General features: G+C 35.5%; 1 protein-coding gene across 3 annotated transcripts in view; it reads right to left on the bottom strand.

The window, feature by feature from the left end:
• Nucleotides 1–19,310, bottom strand: part of CPS1 (carbamoyl-phosphate synthase 1) — a 197,876-nt gene that overhangs the window by 87,026 nt on the left and 91,540 nt on the right. For all 3 annotated transcript variants that reach the window (XM_003254024.3, XM_030803337.1, XM_030803338.1), the window contains 6 exons: nucleotides 15,679–15,788; nucleotides 12,600–12,744; nucleotides 11,574–11,663; nucleotides 9,312–9,368; nucleotides 6,383–6,475; nucleotides 1,530–1,619 (listed from right to left, as the gene is read on the bottom strand). In XM_003254024.3, coding sequence (XP_003254072.1) covers nucleotides 1,530–1,619; nucleotides 6,383–6,475; nucleotides 9,312–9,368; nucleotides 11,574–11,663; nucleotides 12,600–12,744; nucleotides 15,679–15,788 — 585 coding nt within the window. The remainder of the gene's footprint in view (nucleotides 1–1,529; nucleotides 1,620–6,382; nucleotides 6,476–9,311; nucleotides 9,369–11,573; nucleotides 11,664–12,599; nucleotides 12,745–15,678; nucleotides 15,789–19,310) is intronic.

The raw sequence follows: 19,310 nt of genomic DNA, 5'->3' as shown, positions 1-19,310 counted from the left end.
CCTTGTCTCAACAACAACAAAAAAACACCATTAAAAGCTTTGATCCTGAAAAAATAGAAAATGCACTCTCCTGCACTCAAGAGAAGTTTCAGTGCCTACAAATGCCATGACTGGACTGACAGGAGAGTAGGTTACCTTCACACAACCAGTTGCAAAAAAATATAAATCCATTTTCTGAAAATGTTAAGTTGGCCCACGTCAGGCCGTTTGCAGTCTTGCCTTTTTGTCTTATCAAATTTTAATCAGACTTCTTTCCTAGGGTTTTCTCATTTTCTGTAAGATTTATATTCGAATGGAAAAGTTAGAAATTTGTTTTAATATAAAAGCACATAGGAAGGTGTCTTTGAGGGTTTCCCATGAAGCGTTTCCTGAAACAAGGATTTAAGAGAACAAAAGCTTATTTGGAAGGTACTTCCATACTAAACAGAGAGGAAGTGACATCATGAAACACCCCAATAAAGTGTGCATTAGCAAGCAGTTACCACTAGGGATAAGTGAAGTTTAAGCCCACTAGGGAACTCTGAGAGCCCGTGTGGAATAGTTATCTTAGAGACTGCCTATCCATGGGACAAAGGAGCCAGGGTGGTTAAACACTGGCTCTTTCTGTGCTTTGGTTGGGGGCTACTCCAGAGATCATTAATTCTATGCCATTTACTGGCTGACAGTAGGCTCCAGCCATCAGGCAAAGAGATATAGATATTTGCAATTGAAAGATGGGCAACATGAATTAAAATGGTAACTTGAGAGTGAGATATACACAGGCCATCCACAGCATCTGCTACCATGCATGCTATCCATGCAAATGTTTGTTAATAAAATTGACAAGAATTTGAAATCATGATTTGAATATTGCTGGTATTCTCTAATAAGGAGGTATGATGAAGAGTCTCCCAATACGCATGCTTATTTGGTGTTATGCAAATATGTGTGTGTGTGTGTATGTGTATGGAGGGGAGATGTGTAGACAGAGACAGACTGAGAGAGGAGTGAGGAGAAGGAAAACTAACAAAACTTTGTTTAAGAAACATTATTATGATGGTTAAGTTCTCCTTGAGAATTTTTAAGGTTTAATTTTAACTGGTTGTCTAAGAGTTGATATAAAAACACTGTGAAAGTTCGTACTGTGTCCAGGAATGATTCCTACAAATGTGTGGTACAAAATAAATGTAGGCCCAAAGGAGATGCTATCAGACAGACTCTAGCTTTTTGGTCATCTCTATACCACAAAGAAAGTGAACATGATGCATCTCAGACTGCCAGTCAATTAATGACAAGAACAGTCATCATTTTCTTCCATATTTTAGTGGCCCTTGAGGTTTTTTTTTTTTTTTTTAGAAAAAATATAGCAGTCTATATTTTTAATTTGAATAGGGATAAATGTGTTATTTTGTAAATCAAAAGCAACAAGAAGAATGTAGACCCCTGACATTCTGAAAGAATGCATAAGTTTCTCTGTGACAGAGGAAATTGGCTGAACACTAATGGTCAATATGACAAACCCTCACCTTTGAGATGAACAAATTACTTACCTTTACTAGCAGGCGGATTACATTGTTTTTAATCCCACAGTCTACAGCTACCACTTTTGTGGGGTTTCCTTTTCCGTACACCTTGACATCCTGCCATTTTAAAAACCAGAGAATGAGAGGGAAGTCCCAGCTATGGGCAACAGACCAAAACCATAACACATCTGACAATGCTTTGAACTTAGATTGGTAACAGATTGATTGTTAACTACTAGGGAGTGACTGGCAGTTAACAAACAATTTGTAAGAAAGGCACAGCAAGTGCCACAGACTGTATCTTTTTTATGAGAAAAAAAAAGACTACTGTTTTATATAAACTGTGGATTACAGTAATAACAATGATCTCTAAGAAACTAGTTGCATCCATAGTTAACCATCTTTCTCATGTTTTGCCTCACTAACAACTAGTAGCAATGAAATGTTTAAGCATTATTGCCTGATTCAGCACTAGACAGATGTGGCAATAGATACATCGTGCTTTAAATACCACTTGATCCTCAACTTGCACTAAAGATCAAATGGGGTAAAGCTGAATTACTGTACATTAGGCTTCTGCAGTGGGGCCTAATGGATAAAATCAGCATGAGAGTCACAGGAATTGCTAAGCAGGTATAGACCACCAGTCCCTTTAGGTTGCCATGCAATTGTTTGCATTTAAGTGGTAGATTTCATAAAAAGATCCCAGAGCATATCATAATCATTATCTAGGTCTGAAGCACGGCTGGGAGGCAGATCTGTTTTCACAGGCATTAACCCAAGAAGCAGCTCCCCAAAGTCATAAAAGGAGAAATAATAGAAATGGAGAGAAAGCCTAGAAGGCTGGGCACACACACTGGTTCCTGCTTTGAGAGTTAGCTAGCACGCTATGAATTTAGGATGATTTCATCGTTTGTGAAAATTTTCAGATGAAAAGTACAAACTGAATATTTGAAAGAACAGTTTATTTTGACTGAAATATCTACCTCTCCACTAAGTCTATATAGAAAGTGAAATTATAATCATCCTTAGACTGTAGTTGAGGAAAAAATATATAAACTGTATCTGGTTTTTTTTTCTCCCACTGACTATCCTGAAGGAAAAAAAAAAATACCCCAATCCTTTCATGATCTGGGGGGAGTTATCGCTGAATTGAATGCCACAGGTAATCTTTCTCATCAAATAACTAAATCATTTCACAGGGAAATATGTAAAACAAAGGGAAGTCATATGAATGGGACCAATTTTAAAATTAAAAATCAGAAGTGAATATTGCAAACACCATGATCAAATTCCATACATATAAGTAATTACATATCTAATTTAAAATTCATTTTCTTTAACAACACATACTTCTTAGGCTTCAGCATGTTTTGAATGCACATCCCTGCCCAACATGAACATCACGACTCAGTACTAATTTCTAGGAACCCAAAATCCTTGTCTCTAATTTTCATGTGACAGGAGCAGAAATACCAGATAATATCAATGTGTGTTTTCTCTGAGTCTTACATGTTACTGATCAGACTATTTTACTCTTTTAATAACTTTTTTAAAAGCCTTTAAAAACTCTCACGCTGGAACTCTTCCTTATGAAATGTCCTCTATACTCCTTCTGATTGGTGCTGTATCACAACATGAATCATTTCCCAGATGAACAGGTGTCAGGAAGGGCATGGGAACATCCTTTCCAAAGACGCTCAATAACATGGTTTTGTCACAGAAGGGGGTAGGATACCCATACGAGCAGAGTCAGTTTCCAGTCTATTCACATATTCACATATTTTACCATTTCTGATTTAAAATTCTTGAATCCTTACTCTGCATATGTAAAAGGTATAAGGAGTGAAACAATGTAAACTTATTTGAATATTATCACATGGTAATATAAGGACGGTTACTAACAGTATAACTGTTAGTTGTGTAACTATTACTTCTCGTATGTTGAAAGGCAGTATGAGACGATGTTTTCTGAGAGGTAGACACTAGACCAAGCCTTCCTATGTATAATCCTGTGGCCACTCACACTGAGGAAGGTATTTAATCTTTCTACACCCCAGTTTCTTCATCTGTAAATGAGTTCCGAATAATACCCATCTCCTATAATCACACTGAAGATGGAATAAATTCATCAGTGTAAAGCATTTAGAAAAAACCTAGCAGATAATAAGTACTCAATAGATCGTGCCTATTTTTTATTAATAAGACTTACAGTTATTAGTAATAATGATAATTTTATTATATTAATAATGGAGGTCATAGAACCATAAGAAACACTGCTTAAAGGATTTGAAGGGAAAATAAGAATGTGCAATTTCTTTACCACCAACTCTAACTACCATTTACTGGCTTTGCGTATTCCTTTACTTATTCATTATTTGTTGACCATGTACTATGTGAAAGGTACTATGGGCCGTGCTGGGGATTCAAGTAAGTAAACCATGGCCTCTCCTCTCAAAGAGCCAACCAGGACAAGTGAAAGAGACAATCCTTTCAAAGAGTTAAATGCAATTTGATCCTTGTTATACTGAAGCTATTTATTAAATGACATGGAATCCAAAGGCAAGATGAGTCGTGGAAGCTTCACAAAGGAACAATGAGCTGACTCTTGAAACTGACTTCTTCAGGCGAGAAGGGGAAGGAGAAAGCATGGGAAAAGGTTCCTAGGTAGAGAAGCAAACATATTCAGACCTTGTAAGATGCAGGCCAAATAGAAAATAGGTTCACAGGGAGTCTTGAAGAGGTTTCTTGAATTCATGGAACAGAAATCTAGAAATTGAGCTTTTTAAAGCTTTTCTGTCAAACGCCCATCAAAATGGAAAGAAAAATAGCAAGAGGTTAGCCACAGAGACTCTGGAGCCACTTGAATTCAAATTGACACTAAACTTGGGCAAGTGACATTTGATTTCAAATAGACTTACTTGCTAAGCCTCAGTTTCTTCATCTATGACATGGAGTTTTTATGAGAATCAACCGAGTGTTCAAAAAAGCTTGATTGTTATTATTTTCCTCGAAGACCAGAGCTGTCACATTGAATGGACCACGATAATTATGAAATATCATGGGCAAAAAGTGTATGTTATATCTAGAAATAAAATGTTGTGGTGAATAAGTCTATTTAAAATCAAATTTTGCATCCACATGTACTTTTTCTACTCCTTCCTTTCTAAGAATTTCAATCACCTTTGTCAAAATAACACTCACTTTCTACTTAGATAAAGTAGAGTTTCTCTGAGAAATTCCATTGCCACACTGGTGATGGAAGAGAAGTTTGTAGCCATCTCTGCTATAGTATAAATAAACCCTAAATTAGAACCAGCCAATAACTATGATACCACACAGGCTTCCACAGGGCTAAACTCTCCACATGTAAAGCCCCATGGTAACCAAATACATAGTCCTAGGAAAGAGAAGCTCTATTTTTAACTCTCATTGTATGTAGTAAAAACAGAAGGTAGCAATTCTTCCTTTAAGTTTCAAAGCGGTCAAAAACCTTTCTTTAAAAAAATTTCATAGCAGTATCCCATAAACATCTCAGATATCAAATGACATAATCACTATGCTCAACTTAACTAGTTAATATCCTTAGCTGAGAAAATAGGGTGATCTTTTACCTGGCCACATTCAGCCCCTCCTTCTCCCATTTGTATAAGCCGCCTAGGTTGCTGTATCTGTTCTTGCTATTACTGCTCGGTTCAGGCTATCATGAGTTTTGTTCCAATAAGTTACAATAACCTTCTGATTGCTTGCTCTTTTATTCAGTTTTACTTTGCTCCAAAATGACACCGAATGAGTTGACAATAGTTTCTGGAAGTGCTGATTAGCCAATGATATGAAACCTTCTAGACCTAGCTTCAGTCAGTCCATCTCCACTCATCCTTGCCCAAGTGTGTAAACCAATAGGTGTGAACCCCTTGGTTCAGCCATCCCAAACTGTGCGTAACTCTTCAAATATACGATGTTGTTCTGTACCTCTGTGCCTCTTGGCAAGCCATTCCTTCTGCCTGAAACAAAGTTGTCCTGGTTCTTCATCTACCTAACTGTTACTACCTGCTCTTTGCATCTGAAAACAGGGCTCACTCTTCTACAGGGCCTTCTCTGATCCACCTATCCCGTTTCAATGCTGCCCCATGCATGCCCTTGCAGCATGCTATGCACACTCCAAGGACAGCATTTATCACAGGATTCTGCACATGGTGATTTACTTGCTAGCTTGTTCCACCAGGCTCTATGATCCCTAAGGACAGAGACTGTAGCTCAAGAAACTCACTCACACCTACATTAATAGATATTCGATCAAAACCAATGGACTTCTTTCTAAAATGTATTCTATACCTTTGTATAAATCTATACTAAAGATATTTCACTTTAGAGTGACTCAGTCATCATTATGAACATTAATTTTGAAACAAAGCTATAACACAATAAATCTTTAGTGTATGAATAAATATTTTTCCTGCACGAAATGTCCCCAGATTCTGATTACTGTGCCTGATTTCTGTAAAATTCTCTTGGCTCTCCGGCAGGTTACTAGCTCTGACTCCTCATCATCACTGTACCTATCTTTGGCAATTCAGTGCTTCCTTTATTTGACGTTGTTAAAATCCTAAGCTGAAGAATCAGAAAAGGTGGAGGGAACACTAAATTTAGTAAAAATCCTCTAAATCAGGGCATGAAGTTTCCCATGTAAGCCTGTAAGTAAAACCAGCTTTAAATGCACTGATTTTGTAATGTGTATTTTAGCTGCTGTGAGATCCCTTTTTCCCCTCAACACTGGTGCTTCTGGAAGATAAACTCTGCCTAAATAAAGATTTTGATATTTCAAGCAAGGTCCAAATGGGATCAAATAAAACTACAAAATATGAAGGAAAACCCCTCACCTTGGTTGAAACCTCAGCAATCAAATTCTGTTTATTTGGATCCACAAAATCCACAGGCTGACCTTCAAATTCAATCTTCCCAAGCATGGTACCCTATCAAATTAAAAGAAAAATAGACAGTTAAAAGGAAGCAACGATGAAGGTGTTGACAAGATAAACTCACAGGGACTTTAAACATCTGCTCCAAGATTTAGATGTCTTTATAACTACTCGTAACCATCAGTGGAAGATCTTCATCTTCTCAAACTGAAAAGATTAAGTAATTTGCACATACATTTTGGGAAATACTCTTGGAAATACAATTAGTTCTTCTAGGGCTGACACCATTGCCTGATGAAGGCAAAGTCAAAAGGTGTCAGAATTCAGGTCTCCAGGCTCCAGGCTGATGCAAACTGGGATATTTAGTAAACTTACACTCCTCAGTGCATATGACCTAAAGACATTTCATGAGAGAAATGGACAAAAAAAGTCTACTGAGACAATAAGGAATCTAAAAATCACAAAAAAAGAATGCGAATTCATTCATTATGATAATATTAATTCACAAAGAAGATGAAATGCAACATAAGTCATAAACTTCTAGAATTTGAAATGAAAATATTCACTGTTTTAGACATGTTCATGTCCAAGTGTACCTATGGGCCTGAATTTAAAGAATGCTCAACCCTCTGTAAAGTTTTCACAAACTACCCTTGCTAGCTTGAACATGACAATGTCACCTTTTTTCAGCTATATCTTGAGATTTACTTATTTGTTAGTAAGTCTGCTTTGAACTACTTAGAAAAACGGCAGGCTATATTTAGTAATCGAGATTTTATTGAGGGGTAAAAATTCAAAATAATTCATTAATTTGCCCTTCTCTGATGAAATTTTTGCATTGAAGGAAATAGAAGGAAGCCTTCATTTCCCTTTTAAATGTATTCCTTGAAGGAGAAATCACTTGGGGGTAAGTGAGAGTAGAAAGTACCTATGTGTCATGCAAGCATGATGGTTATTTCAGTGCTATTATTAAATTCAGAGTGCTGCCTCTAAGTCTGGGAACACTACCTAAAAACCACCTTTCACTTCCATAGTAGATTACTAAATTTCATGGTGGCCTGTATTTACTTTTAGAATCCAAGTCGTATAATCCCTTGTCTATATTTATGGATCCCTAATTTTGAAATTTGGTTTTTAGTTCTCCTTCACCCTTTCTTAAAACATGCTGAATGAAATAGGATCTTACTTTTCAAATTAAAGTTAATAGAAGTGAAAGCCATAATATATATTTTTAATATGAACCACCATCACTGATAAACAAATATGAGGTAATACTATTGCTCCTCATACTATTCAGCCAATTTTGAAAACCTAACTGCCTATGATAAAAGGAGGGCTCATTTTAACCTAACATATGACATGAAGGACAAGTGTGGTCTTGTAAAGTTTTCCTGAATTATTAGGCCTGACTATATTTTATTCAACCTGCCAATTCTACCATCTGAATTGATTTTCCCAACTGTATTCCCTTCCCGCCCTCATAGCCTCGCATTGTTTACTGCTCACACACATCATTAGGCTGAGAGAACACAAGAATCTCCCTGGGATATATAATTTCACTAACACCTATTCTCAGGAAAATCATGGGAGAGTGAATAAAATCAGAGGTGAAATAGAATGATGGCGTAAACTCTCACTGTCTTCCTTCTGGTCATGGGTATTTGGCCATGTTTTATTTTCAGAGCTGTTTTTTCCTTCTGTTTACAGAAAGCCTGTGTCAATATATATATATATCCTAACAAGAAATCTACAAAAGATTTTTTTGAAGACTCCTTTTCCCATATGTACTTTTTTTTTTTGAGACAGGGTCTTGTCGTCACCCACTTTGGAGTACAGTGGCATGATCTCAGCTCACTGCAAGCTCCGCCTCCCAGGTTCAAGTGATTCTTCTGCCTCAGCCTCCTGAGTAACTGGGATTACAGGTGTGCACCACTCTACCTGGCTAATTTTTGTATATTTAGTAGAGATGGGTTTTACCACATTGGCCAGGCTGGTCTCGAACTCCTGACCTCAAGTGATCCATTTGCCTCAGCCTCCCAAAGTGCTGGGATTACAGGCGTGAGCCACTGCACCCAGCACACATGTGTAGTTTCAAATTGTACCATTTATCTTTTAATTTTTATGTAATTATATTTAGTAAGAAAACTTTAGTTGCATTTAGGGAGCTTAGTTAACATTAGTGAAGTAATGTTTCTTTCTGATTTGGAATATGGAAATTTCAAGTAAAATAATAATAAACTCAATAAGCAGATGGTGATGAGATATTCTCAGAGGAGGGGTCAGATGTTGTAGCAATCAGACTTCATTGAAAGCAAAAGATAACCTTCCCTTTTATCACCTTGGTCATCGATAATGGTCTCAACAAAGACTATATAATTGAAGTAACGCATGCAAGGCTTATTTGGCACATTCATGAAAGATAATGCATTAATTTTACAAATAACTCTTTCACAAGGACAAAACAAATAACAGTAACAATGCTGTCCACTTCCTGGAGTGTATTTTTCAGCATGCAGGTTTTCACTTCAGGCAAAATTGTTATGCAATTTGTTACCTTCTCCACTTGTTTCACTAAAGTTCTATCACATGAGCTGAATTATAAATGCCTTGACTTGTTGGTATAATGAACACATAGTGAGCACTCAATAAGCTGCCAGGTGAATGAATCTCAAGTCGCTTCAGTTAAAAACATACCAATTAAGTATTCAATCTTGAAAATTACAATGAAAATAGTAAAACAAAATAACAGAGACCCAGATAGCAGAAGCTGGCCAGATTCACTCCTTTACATATTAATGGATCCCTTAGGCACTGAGAGAAACACACCACACACACACACACACACACACACACGAACAAACATAGATTTGGCTAAAGATGATGATTATACCTTATCCCGAATTATTTTAGTCAGCATTCTTGTGTCCACTCCATAAATTGCAGGAACCTATAAGAAAAAAATTGTAGTGACAGTGAAATTGCAGGAGATTAAATCCAGCATATTGTTTTCAAGTTACAAACTTGGCCTCATCTATCTTCTTGAGCAGTAAATAATTTCTCCACTCTTTCTTTTCTCTGACCCAGGGTGACTGTGTTGTCAGAACACGGTAAATTGTTGCTACAGTTAGGCATAGGACTCTTAATACCCAGGTTCTTTCTCAGAGTAAAAAATGAGAAATTCTGAACATCAATCTTCTGCTACACTTCTGTTGCTTTTAACCCAGGATGTTAAGTAAGTTAAATCACATTGGTGAACTTCATAAGCAATCATATGCAAATCCATGTTTTGAGCCAAATGTTCCTGGCACAGAGTAGGCACTCAACACATTTTTCTGAAGGGCTATGTTGAGTAGTCACGTTGTACTAAAACATGATCATCCTATTAGTCCATCAGGCAAGACCACCATTTGTTTTAAGTTTCTTTGATTAGGTTGGATAGAGACACATGTGGTATAATGAAAGAGTAATGAGTTAGGAATCAAGAAAACAGGTTCTATCCCACTGGAGGCTTTTTACTAAAATAAGATTTTTTAAAAAGAGGTTTAAAAAATGAAAACATGTTCTAGTTTTTTTTTTCCTTCCACTAATTATCTGAGAAATGTTTAAGCAATGTATTCGTTCTCACCGCTAAATTGAAGGAGGTGAACTGGTTATTATCTTGGATTCTTTTCTACTCTACGTGTCTGTGATCATGTAAGAAGCTTCAAAGTACATTTAAAAAACGAACTTACAAGCCACTGGCTAGGCTTACACTAAAACTATTAGTTCTGACATAGAGAAGCTATGAGAACAAGTGTCCTAAATAACAAAAAGGAAAAGGAAACCTTGGGTTGTGGGGGGCTGGGGGGAGAGAAGTGTCTCCCAAATGACGAGTACAGAAATTAGCTGCCTGGATAAGGAAGATAAATTCAGACAATAGTTGAGAAGAAAATGATGATGGCCCAGGATATGATATGGATGCCTTCTTCTGCCTTTTATAATTTAGAAAGAATGAGATCTAAAGAGCCAGGATCAAGATGTTTTTTTATTTGTCAGAAAGAAGCAATGTTTAGCCCCCATAGATAGACACTCGTTGGAGAGGCAGCATTTTCGTAGAATAAAATTCTGTCAATTATAGGCCCCGCAGTTGAACAAGAAGCAGCTACAGCAACACTGGAGATGAAGTTAATTGAAGCAGGTCCATTAACTTAAGTAATTCTAACATCCAAACAAGGCAAAGGCTCTTATTTCATTAGAAATTAATATTTATGGCTGGGCGCAGAGGGTCACGTGAGCCTGTAATCCCAGCACTTTGGGAGACCGAGTCGGGGGGATCACCTGAGGTCAGGAGTTTTGACACCAGCCTGGCCAACATGGTGAAACCCCGTCTCTACTAAAAATACAAAAAATTAGCCAGGTGTGGTGGCAGGCTCCTGTACTCCCAGCTACTGGGGAGGCTGAAGCAGGTGAATCACTTGAACCTGGCAGGTGGAGGTTGCAGTGAGCTGAGATTGCCCCATTGCACTCCAGCCTGGGCAACAAGAGTGAAAGTCCGTCTCAAAAAAAAACAAAAGAAATTAATATTTAAACTAACAGTGTAAGATAAAGTTTTATAACCCTTTTCTTATATTATTAATACTTTAAATGAAATTATATATAATTACATGTCATAATGTTGAAGCCCAACGAGACTTGATGGTAACCTGCTTATACTCATAAGAATTAGAGATGACGCAAGTATTGCATAGAATGATTGTGTGACCTGCACAGTTACACAAACAGTTAACAGTAGAGCTGGTAATAGAACACGAGAACCCATGAAGCAAGTTCCATAACTACATTCTAGATAAAACGGTAAAGGAGAGTAAAAGACTCAATTGCTAAAGAGAGGAGAAAATGCTAAAATTTTATCTTACCCCCACTTCCCCAAATGTGAAATGCTACCAAGCATGTGTGAGTGCCACCTAGTGGACAAACTGAAAATATGCGCTCATCAGCATTTAAGGAGGAATTCAGACATTTCAGCCTTTATATAGTAAGAGAAGGAATCCCTCTCTGAAATGCAAAGATCGCAAACTACATGATCTTCCTCTGTCTGCTTGGCACTTCTGAATCTACAGGCACCTTCTCAATCTTCCTTAGGTGATGGTGGATGCCCTATTACATTTCTCACCTTTTCTTCCTGTAGCCATTGCCCTAAACTCTTGGTAGCCAGCCAGTGGTTGTAGTCTTTACTGTAATCCAGCACCAGCAAACCTGCAACCTAGAAAGACAGACAGTCATTTTAAAGAGGTTATCACAAAATATTATCCAACTCTTGTGAATCAATTTGCATTTGTTTTTAAGTTTTATGATATCCACTGACATGAGACTTACGATTTTTAAAAACAACAAGTGGCAAAAGAAAAAAAAAATCAATGCCCTTCTTTTAAAATATGTAATTGTTGCATTAATTATGAGAGGGAGCAGGCTTACCTGGCTTAGTAAATCCTGAGACTAAACTAGGTCCCCCTTCTGACATGCATGGCATTTATCAAGAATTTAATTAATAATTACTGGTTTAATGCACATGATGAACAAAATCATTTTTAGTTTACATTTAAGGGAGAGAAAAAATTGATGGGAAATTGTGAGAAATAGTGAAAACTAAGATAAATGATCAGTTGAAGTCATTCAAAAATGGAATGGTGAAAAAATAGTATTGAATTTGGAATATAAATTTTTGAATTATTTATATGATATATATTCCTAAGAGAATATCCAAAATTACCTTTTTTAGGAAATCTTAATATGTTTACTTTTAGACTGGCATAAAAGCTGTCTTTAAATCATCCCCTAGAGGCTAAGATTCAAAAGCAAATAATTGATATAGAATTCATTACCAAACTCCTTTTAGAAGGTGATTCTTCCCCAATTCTTTTATAGCACAGTTGTTATTTGAACTTATAACAACATTTTTTTTTCAAATTAAGCCAAGTTTCATCCAATGCATTAAAATTCAAAGTGCCCTAGAAATGAAACTCAAAATGCTGTCAAGTTCAAGATTATTCTCATATACCTAGGAATAAGATTGAATACGTGAGCTTAATGACTTGTACTACCATATTGAGGAAGAAACTTTGGCCATCCTAATTCTTAAGAATAAGTCAACTATACTCCCTCAAATCCAGACTTTTTAAATGGCCATCACTGGTACTACCTTGATTCCATTAGACTCCAAATATTTACTAAGTCCCAGTTCATCCACAGCAGTAGTATCAGGAGCTCCACCATTCCCAATAATAGGGTTGGCCATTGTGAGAATCTGTCCCTTGTAGGCAGGGTCAGTAATAGCTTCTGGGTACCTAGGTAAACATGCCAAAAACTTATCAGCAAATAATGTATGTAGCTACAAAGCTATAATCTGCATACATGCTCTGAATTATTTAACCCTTGAAAATGAGAAGAATCCAACAAGAATGTCTCTAGATTTTAACATACCTAGGGAAATTTTATGACAGAATATAAAAATTTATACCATGATATCATTCATATAAAGAAAAACCAACTCATGAATACCAAGGTATATTTTCACATAAGTTTTATTCCCTCAATTTCTTTAAATTTTTTAATGCCTTTAAAAATCCCTTTCTAGCATCTTAATTTTTAAAATATCGCTGCTCTATTTAAAGTTTGCAGATACTCTAAAGATTTCCCTGGCCTACCAGATATCATTGAACCCAAACTGATATTTACTGTTGAGGGCTGCCAGTTTCACCAAGATAGTAACCATCGAAAAATTGAAAAGTTTTTCTTGATATTTTTTAGGATACTGAATTTTTTTAGTATCCTGATTGTGTTAGTGGTGGTTGCATGAGTATATATGATTATTAAAATTCAATGAATATTTAGAATAAGTGAGTTAATTTATATGAAAGAATAACTCAATAAAGTTGATTTTTAAAATATTTTAATTTTAGAAAGAAGCATATAAGTTTGAAAGTTATTATCTGCTTAGAAAAAAATTCATCTCACAGACCTGACTTGAGGCATTTCTGACTTCTAAGTTAAAAGATGCCAACTAACTATTTTAAAATACTGATATGGAATTAGGGAGGAATGCAGGAGGGCTATATTTTTAAGTTTGGGTGAGAGGAAAAATACAAATATATCATGTGTGTGTATGTGTGTGCATATACATATCATGTGTGTGTATACACACACATGCACATTTCTTATTCTTAAGAAGAAGAAACATTATTCCCATAAATACCAGGAGCTATCTACACTTTTTGCATGCACTGGAATACATGGCAATTGAGGGTTTTTTTCCTGCTGTCTTCCATGTTCACTTCCTGCAAAATGAGTTAAGCCAAATCTTTTTTGTGGATTACAACTGAAAGTGAATTTAGATGCTCAGGGGCACAGAATCAATGACTTTGAAACCAATAAAGTTTAACACAGGCAGTAGTCAACATAAATTCTTCAACACCATCCAGACTAATGCCTACCAGAACTAACTTTGTCAACAAAATACTTAGTCTTTCAGCTCTGCAATCCCTAAGGTGACTCGAGGGCTGTGGTGTTTATCCGCAGCTTCCATCAGCTAACTTCTCAGATGTCTCTTATCTGTCAGGAACTGATAATTTTTTAACCAAGGCTTGCCCACAATATAAATGCATTGCTTAAAGATGAAAAACAAAATAGCCCCTTTAATTATCAACCACCTTACTGAGTGAGGCACGTAATGAATGAAAGAAGCATTTTTCAATGGAAAATAGGGTCTGTGGACTAATCTTATAAATGAATACCTTTTCCTACATCAAAAAAAACTTTAATTAATTTGATTTTACTTCTCTTTCTTCTTCCTTTCCATAAAAGAACTGACCATTCCCTTTAAACATATGCTTACAATACTCTTCAGTAAATGAATAAATATACTTTGTTTTAGAGAACTACAGTGTTGGGAGCAAATTAATCCATCAGCTCCTGTTTGACTTTTGTGATGCGACAAGATTTATTACCTGTAATCTATCACAGAGAAGAAAACTCTAGTGCCCTCCATCATGCTGATCTATATTAAACAGTTGTTTGTTGGCAGGTATGTTAACACAGCTAGTAATTAGTGCTGTCGAAAAGCTTAAATAATTGCCTTGTGAAGCAAAACTTTGCAAACAGGTTTCATACACTGTAATTTAATGTTCTCACCAGTGAAACTACTTAAAAACCCGTCTAATATTCTTCATTTCACACAGGGAGGCAAGAGTTTAAGAAAGAATATAAATTAATAATATAATGGAAGTTTGGTCAATTAGTATCTTCAGTATCAGTGAACCTAATGCCCCCTTGTCTTTATGAGGCTAACTTGAATTTCTCTAAAGAATTTATCAAATATTTCATAGAATACTAGTTGGATTGAATCTGTATTGGAAACCCCTTCAATCAATCTAGTCATGTTTTTAGACACATACTTGTTTAAATCCCCAGCTGTAAATTAGTATTTAATCCAGCCCCCTCACTTTTTATATGAAGAAACTAGAACTCAAAAAGCTTAAGTGATGTTCCCAATATTATATAATTAGTTATCCTTAGAATTGAGACTAGAACTTCAGCCTCCTGATTCCCAGGTGAACAAACATTTATTAACTAGGTAAGACCAGCCACTTAATTTCTGTAGCAACTCTCATTTTCATTGCTGTATATGTTAGCAGGTCTTAAATACTAAGGCAGGTCACTGTTGATAATTACTGAAAATATTAGATCTACACAGCTGCTCTCTCACTGATTAAAGATAATAAATGTATCTGTTATTTCAACTTTCTTACTAGAGTGCAAAATTATATAAAATACCCAAGGACTTTCTAATCTCCTTGTAGTATTTCATATTAGATGTGCAAAATTGATTCTTTCCTAATGAAATGGCACTAGAATGTAGTATCTATTCTTTTCCTTGCTCCAACTTTCACCTTAATCAGACCCATACCTCCCCTTACAGAAACCATTTGGTAATCTCACGTAACCTGTGTCCTCACAATCTAAGTTTCTAGAATTCATTTTGTTCTTTTTATCCAGGGAGCCACCAGCGTGCCCATGTTGTCTTTCATTTACAGTAGCAGAAGTTCATGTCTAACTTTCTTTCAAGGATGGCTGCAGTAGGCTATGCACAAGGCATGGTGCAACTTCAGGACAATATGTAGTCTTATTATGATGCAGTGATTTCAACTTACCACCACGAGTGAGATCTTCCAGTCATTTCTCTACATAGAGGAAGAATAAAGCCTTGGAAAAGCATTACTCACCCTCCCAGGCCAGTATTAAAAACCACTTCACCAGCAACAGAGGATGGATGGCCAAAGGAGTAACCTTTCATCTTAGTTCCATCTTCCAGGACAATGTGTGCTGTCTGTGCCTGAAGAAACAGTTGCATGAATCTTAGCAGAATACATAATACAAAACACACAAAAATATTCCAAAGGTAAAATACACAGACATATTAAATAAAGGCACAGTATATTTAATGAAACCATAATACCCAGATTTCCAGTTGCTTTCCTATTACTTGTCACTTTTCTTCAAATATATAGCCCTTGTAACTGGCAGATGTTTTGTTTTGTTTTCTTGGAAGAGGAACTGAAGCATGCAGATACATTGTCTATTCTAAGTTTACTTGTAGAGCTGTTAACAAGCCAGAAATACTTCACTTTAGCTGAAATGTTATGTATCTATCTTTTCCCCTTTATCATTCCCTAGCTTTGCTCAAGAATAGCTTTAAGGAAAGTTCATGAGTTTGCAAAAACATTGTGAATTGTATCATATGGCTCATCATCACTCTGAGATTTAGAGCCAGAAGGAATCTTCAAGATTATCTATCAAATTGTGTTCCGCAGAGCTCTTGTGGTTGATGGAGTTGTCCCAAGGGTTGCCCTTTCCATGCCAGAATTATGTTCATGAAGAAACTGAAACTTTATCACTCTCTTAATGCTGACACAAAACCAAGCACTGTGGAACATTCTAGAAGTATATTGTATTTTGCTTTTTATTAGAGTTAATTATATCCATGTCTACTTCCGTCTCTACTACGGCATTCGGAATTTGATAACTGCCATAATAATCTTTGAGCCAGGGTCTACCAAATTCTTAGCTAAGAAGAGGGGCAACTGGAAAAACATTTAAGAAGCAGACATCATCTACTCCTTATAAATACTCTAAATTCTGTTGTTGAAACCATTTAAATCTAACTCTCAATTTCCATAAAAATCAGGGGAGAGAGAAATGTTTTCAACTACACCTTAGGAGACAAAATACAGACTCTCTAAGAAACTCTATAGGACACACTAATTAGAATGTGGTTTTTAAAAATTAAACTATAAAGAAAAACATATCTTCAATAATTGAGGAAATTAGAATCATAAATTGATATTTGATTATATTAAGTGTAATTTTTTAAGATTGATCTTCTGAGGATTGTAGTCATATTTTTAAGTTGTTGCCTTTTAAAAGATATACACTGTAATATTCAAGGATAAAATAGTATGATATCTGAGATTTGCTTCAAAGTAATCAGCAGTCAGGGAGCTAGACAGGCATATAGAGAAAAGAAGTCTGGCCATGAGTCAAATTTCCTGAAGTAAGGAAGATCATTGTGCTATTCTTTCTGCAAGGTTTAAGTGTAGTCATCGAAGACAAAAAAAAAATACTAATTCTTCATTTTACTTCCCTTACAGTTTTAGGACTGAGGTCAAGGTGCCTAATCCTTTTAAATGTTGCCACCCCACCTCCACTCCCATAACACACACACATACACACACACACACACACACACAAACTTTAGTAGGCAGCAGGAACTCCATAAATGATTTCTAGACCTTTGTTTCTATGTTCCTCTTGCTTTATAACATGCACTCAATTTTTCGAATGTTAAAATGAAGAAAGCCTGTTATTTTTCTGTAATAATTCTCTCTGTAGCAATAAGATGCCTCTTTTAGATCCAAAGCACCTAAGTCTTGTCATTAGAATGATTGTGTTTTGCAATGTAAAATAATGTCTTGATTACCTTTAAACCAATATACTAAGTTCCGACGTCTTGTTTATGTGTGAGTGTGTATACCGATTAACTTACATTTACACACAAAACTATGTTAGTGTTTCCCATTAAAATTGATAGGATATGTTTAAGATGTTCCTCTCAACAGAGAATTTTATTAGTTTTTTTTAAATCAGAGGTACGATATGTGAATTTCAAGTTTGTATCTCCGAGAAAGATTGAACAATGTACTGTACTGCACATTTTATGTTTGTTTGTATGTGTGTGAGTGAGCATATGCGTGTGTTTCTGGGCAAGATTAACCAAAAATATTTTGTCCTTTACTTGGCTTATCAAATTATCTTTGAGTTAAAGATTTATCTATTTCCTTCGACCCAGTGTTTGAAATCTCAAGCTTGACACTTTAAATAGTTGGAGTTTGTCTTCATTAAATTTAAAAATACTTTAGAATTATTCAGCACAAAGGAAACCACAATTATTTATTTATTTATTTATTTATTTATTTAGAGTGAAACCAGACTTCTATGGAAGAGATGATCTTAACACAGAAGTCTGAATTCTGCTTCTGTATCCAGGAAATCAACTTCGCATGTTACTTCTGATAACATGCTATTCTGATTCTAAATTTTGTTTTAATTTGCCAATTTTTGTCTAATTACAATTCAAGACAGAAGTTGAAGATTTTAGAAAGTAAGAGTGATAGTATCCAGTGTGTTTCCAAAGATTATTATAAGCTGTTCAAATATCTCTGCTAATGGGTCTGAATAGAAGTGTGTTTATTAGGAAAACTCCCCAGGTAACTCTGATGTGTTTTATTAGATGAAACCTCTGGTCTAAGTAATGAAAATTTGCCATCGAAAAATATTTTTTACTGGAAATGTTTTTTTGTTCTTGAGGAAATCATGTGTAAACCTCCACGCTTTCACAAAATGAAAAGAAAAAGAAAAAAATTTTAGATAATATGTAACTTTGATAGAACCTAAACCAACTGTATTTAGTTGGCAAAATTTGAGTGTAAACTAAATTTCAATAGTTTTCTACATATCATTTTATCTATGCTACTCTGAGACATGCTTGCTTAAAATATTACCTTTGTTTATATTTTTATTTTGCTTTTCTCTATTCTCATCTGAGAATTTCAAATTATCCGATATCTGGGTTAGACACTTTCTAATCATTTTAAAGAAAGGTAAAAATTAGCATAAGAAAATCAACACTTGTGAGCCTATTCCTACAATTCTGTTTGGTGTTTTTCTCACTCCCTTCATGAAACTAGTTTTCTATTTTGCTTTCCATCTCTGTATTTGAAGAGACATTTGCTATTGCCTGAAATAGTCCCTGAGATTGTGTTCAATATGTCTTTTTGCTGCTTTAATTATATTTTTGGTTCTTTTGGCAGTTTTTATAGATCTTCCAATCCTCTTTCCCACTACACATTATATTGTTACAAGGTCTCCGTTTACTGCCTAAAGTACTCTTTATATTCCTCCTAACTACACTGGCCCCTGATGAATTTAAAATGATGAGCGCCAATTGACTTATCTATGAATTGATGGACGAACACTGAACAAAGAGCTATTATTTGGAATCCTTTCTTCTAACTAACAGTTCCCCAAATGCTATTTCATTCTAAGGAGTATAAAAGAAATCACCTTGTTACCATCATAAGATATTTTAGTATCCTCAGTCCTAGTTGACAGAGGTCCACAGGCTAGGAATTAGATTATAACATTAAAGTATAATTTAAGTGCCTACTGCCAGAGCACTTCATACTTTGAAAAGGGGAAGTACAAAGGAAATCTTAATGAAAAGAAGTGTGTATTCTTGTAGAATGTCAGGAAAAGTAACCAAAGGATTATATAAATGTGAGTTCTATAAAATAAAGGA

Source organism: Nomascus leucogenys, chromosome 22a, assembly GCF_006542625.1.
Source record: "Nomascus leucogenys isolate Asia chromosome 22a, Asia_NLE_v1, whole genome shotgun sequence".
Taxonomy (NCBI): Eukaryota; Metazoa; Chordata; class Mammalia; order Primates; family Hylobatidae; genus Nomascus; species Nomascus leucogenys.
The sequence above is the reverse complement of the archived record's forward strand: the minus strand, read 5'-3'. Positions and strand labels throughout refer to the sequence as shown.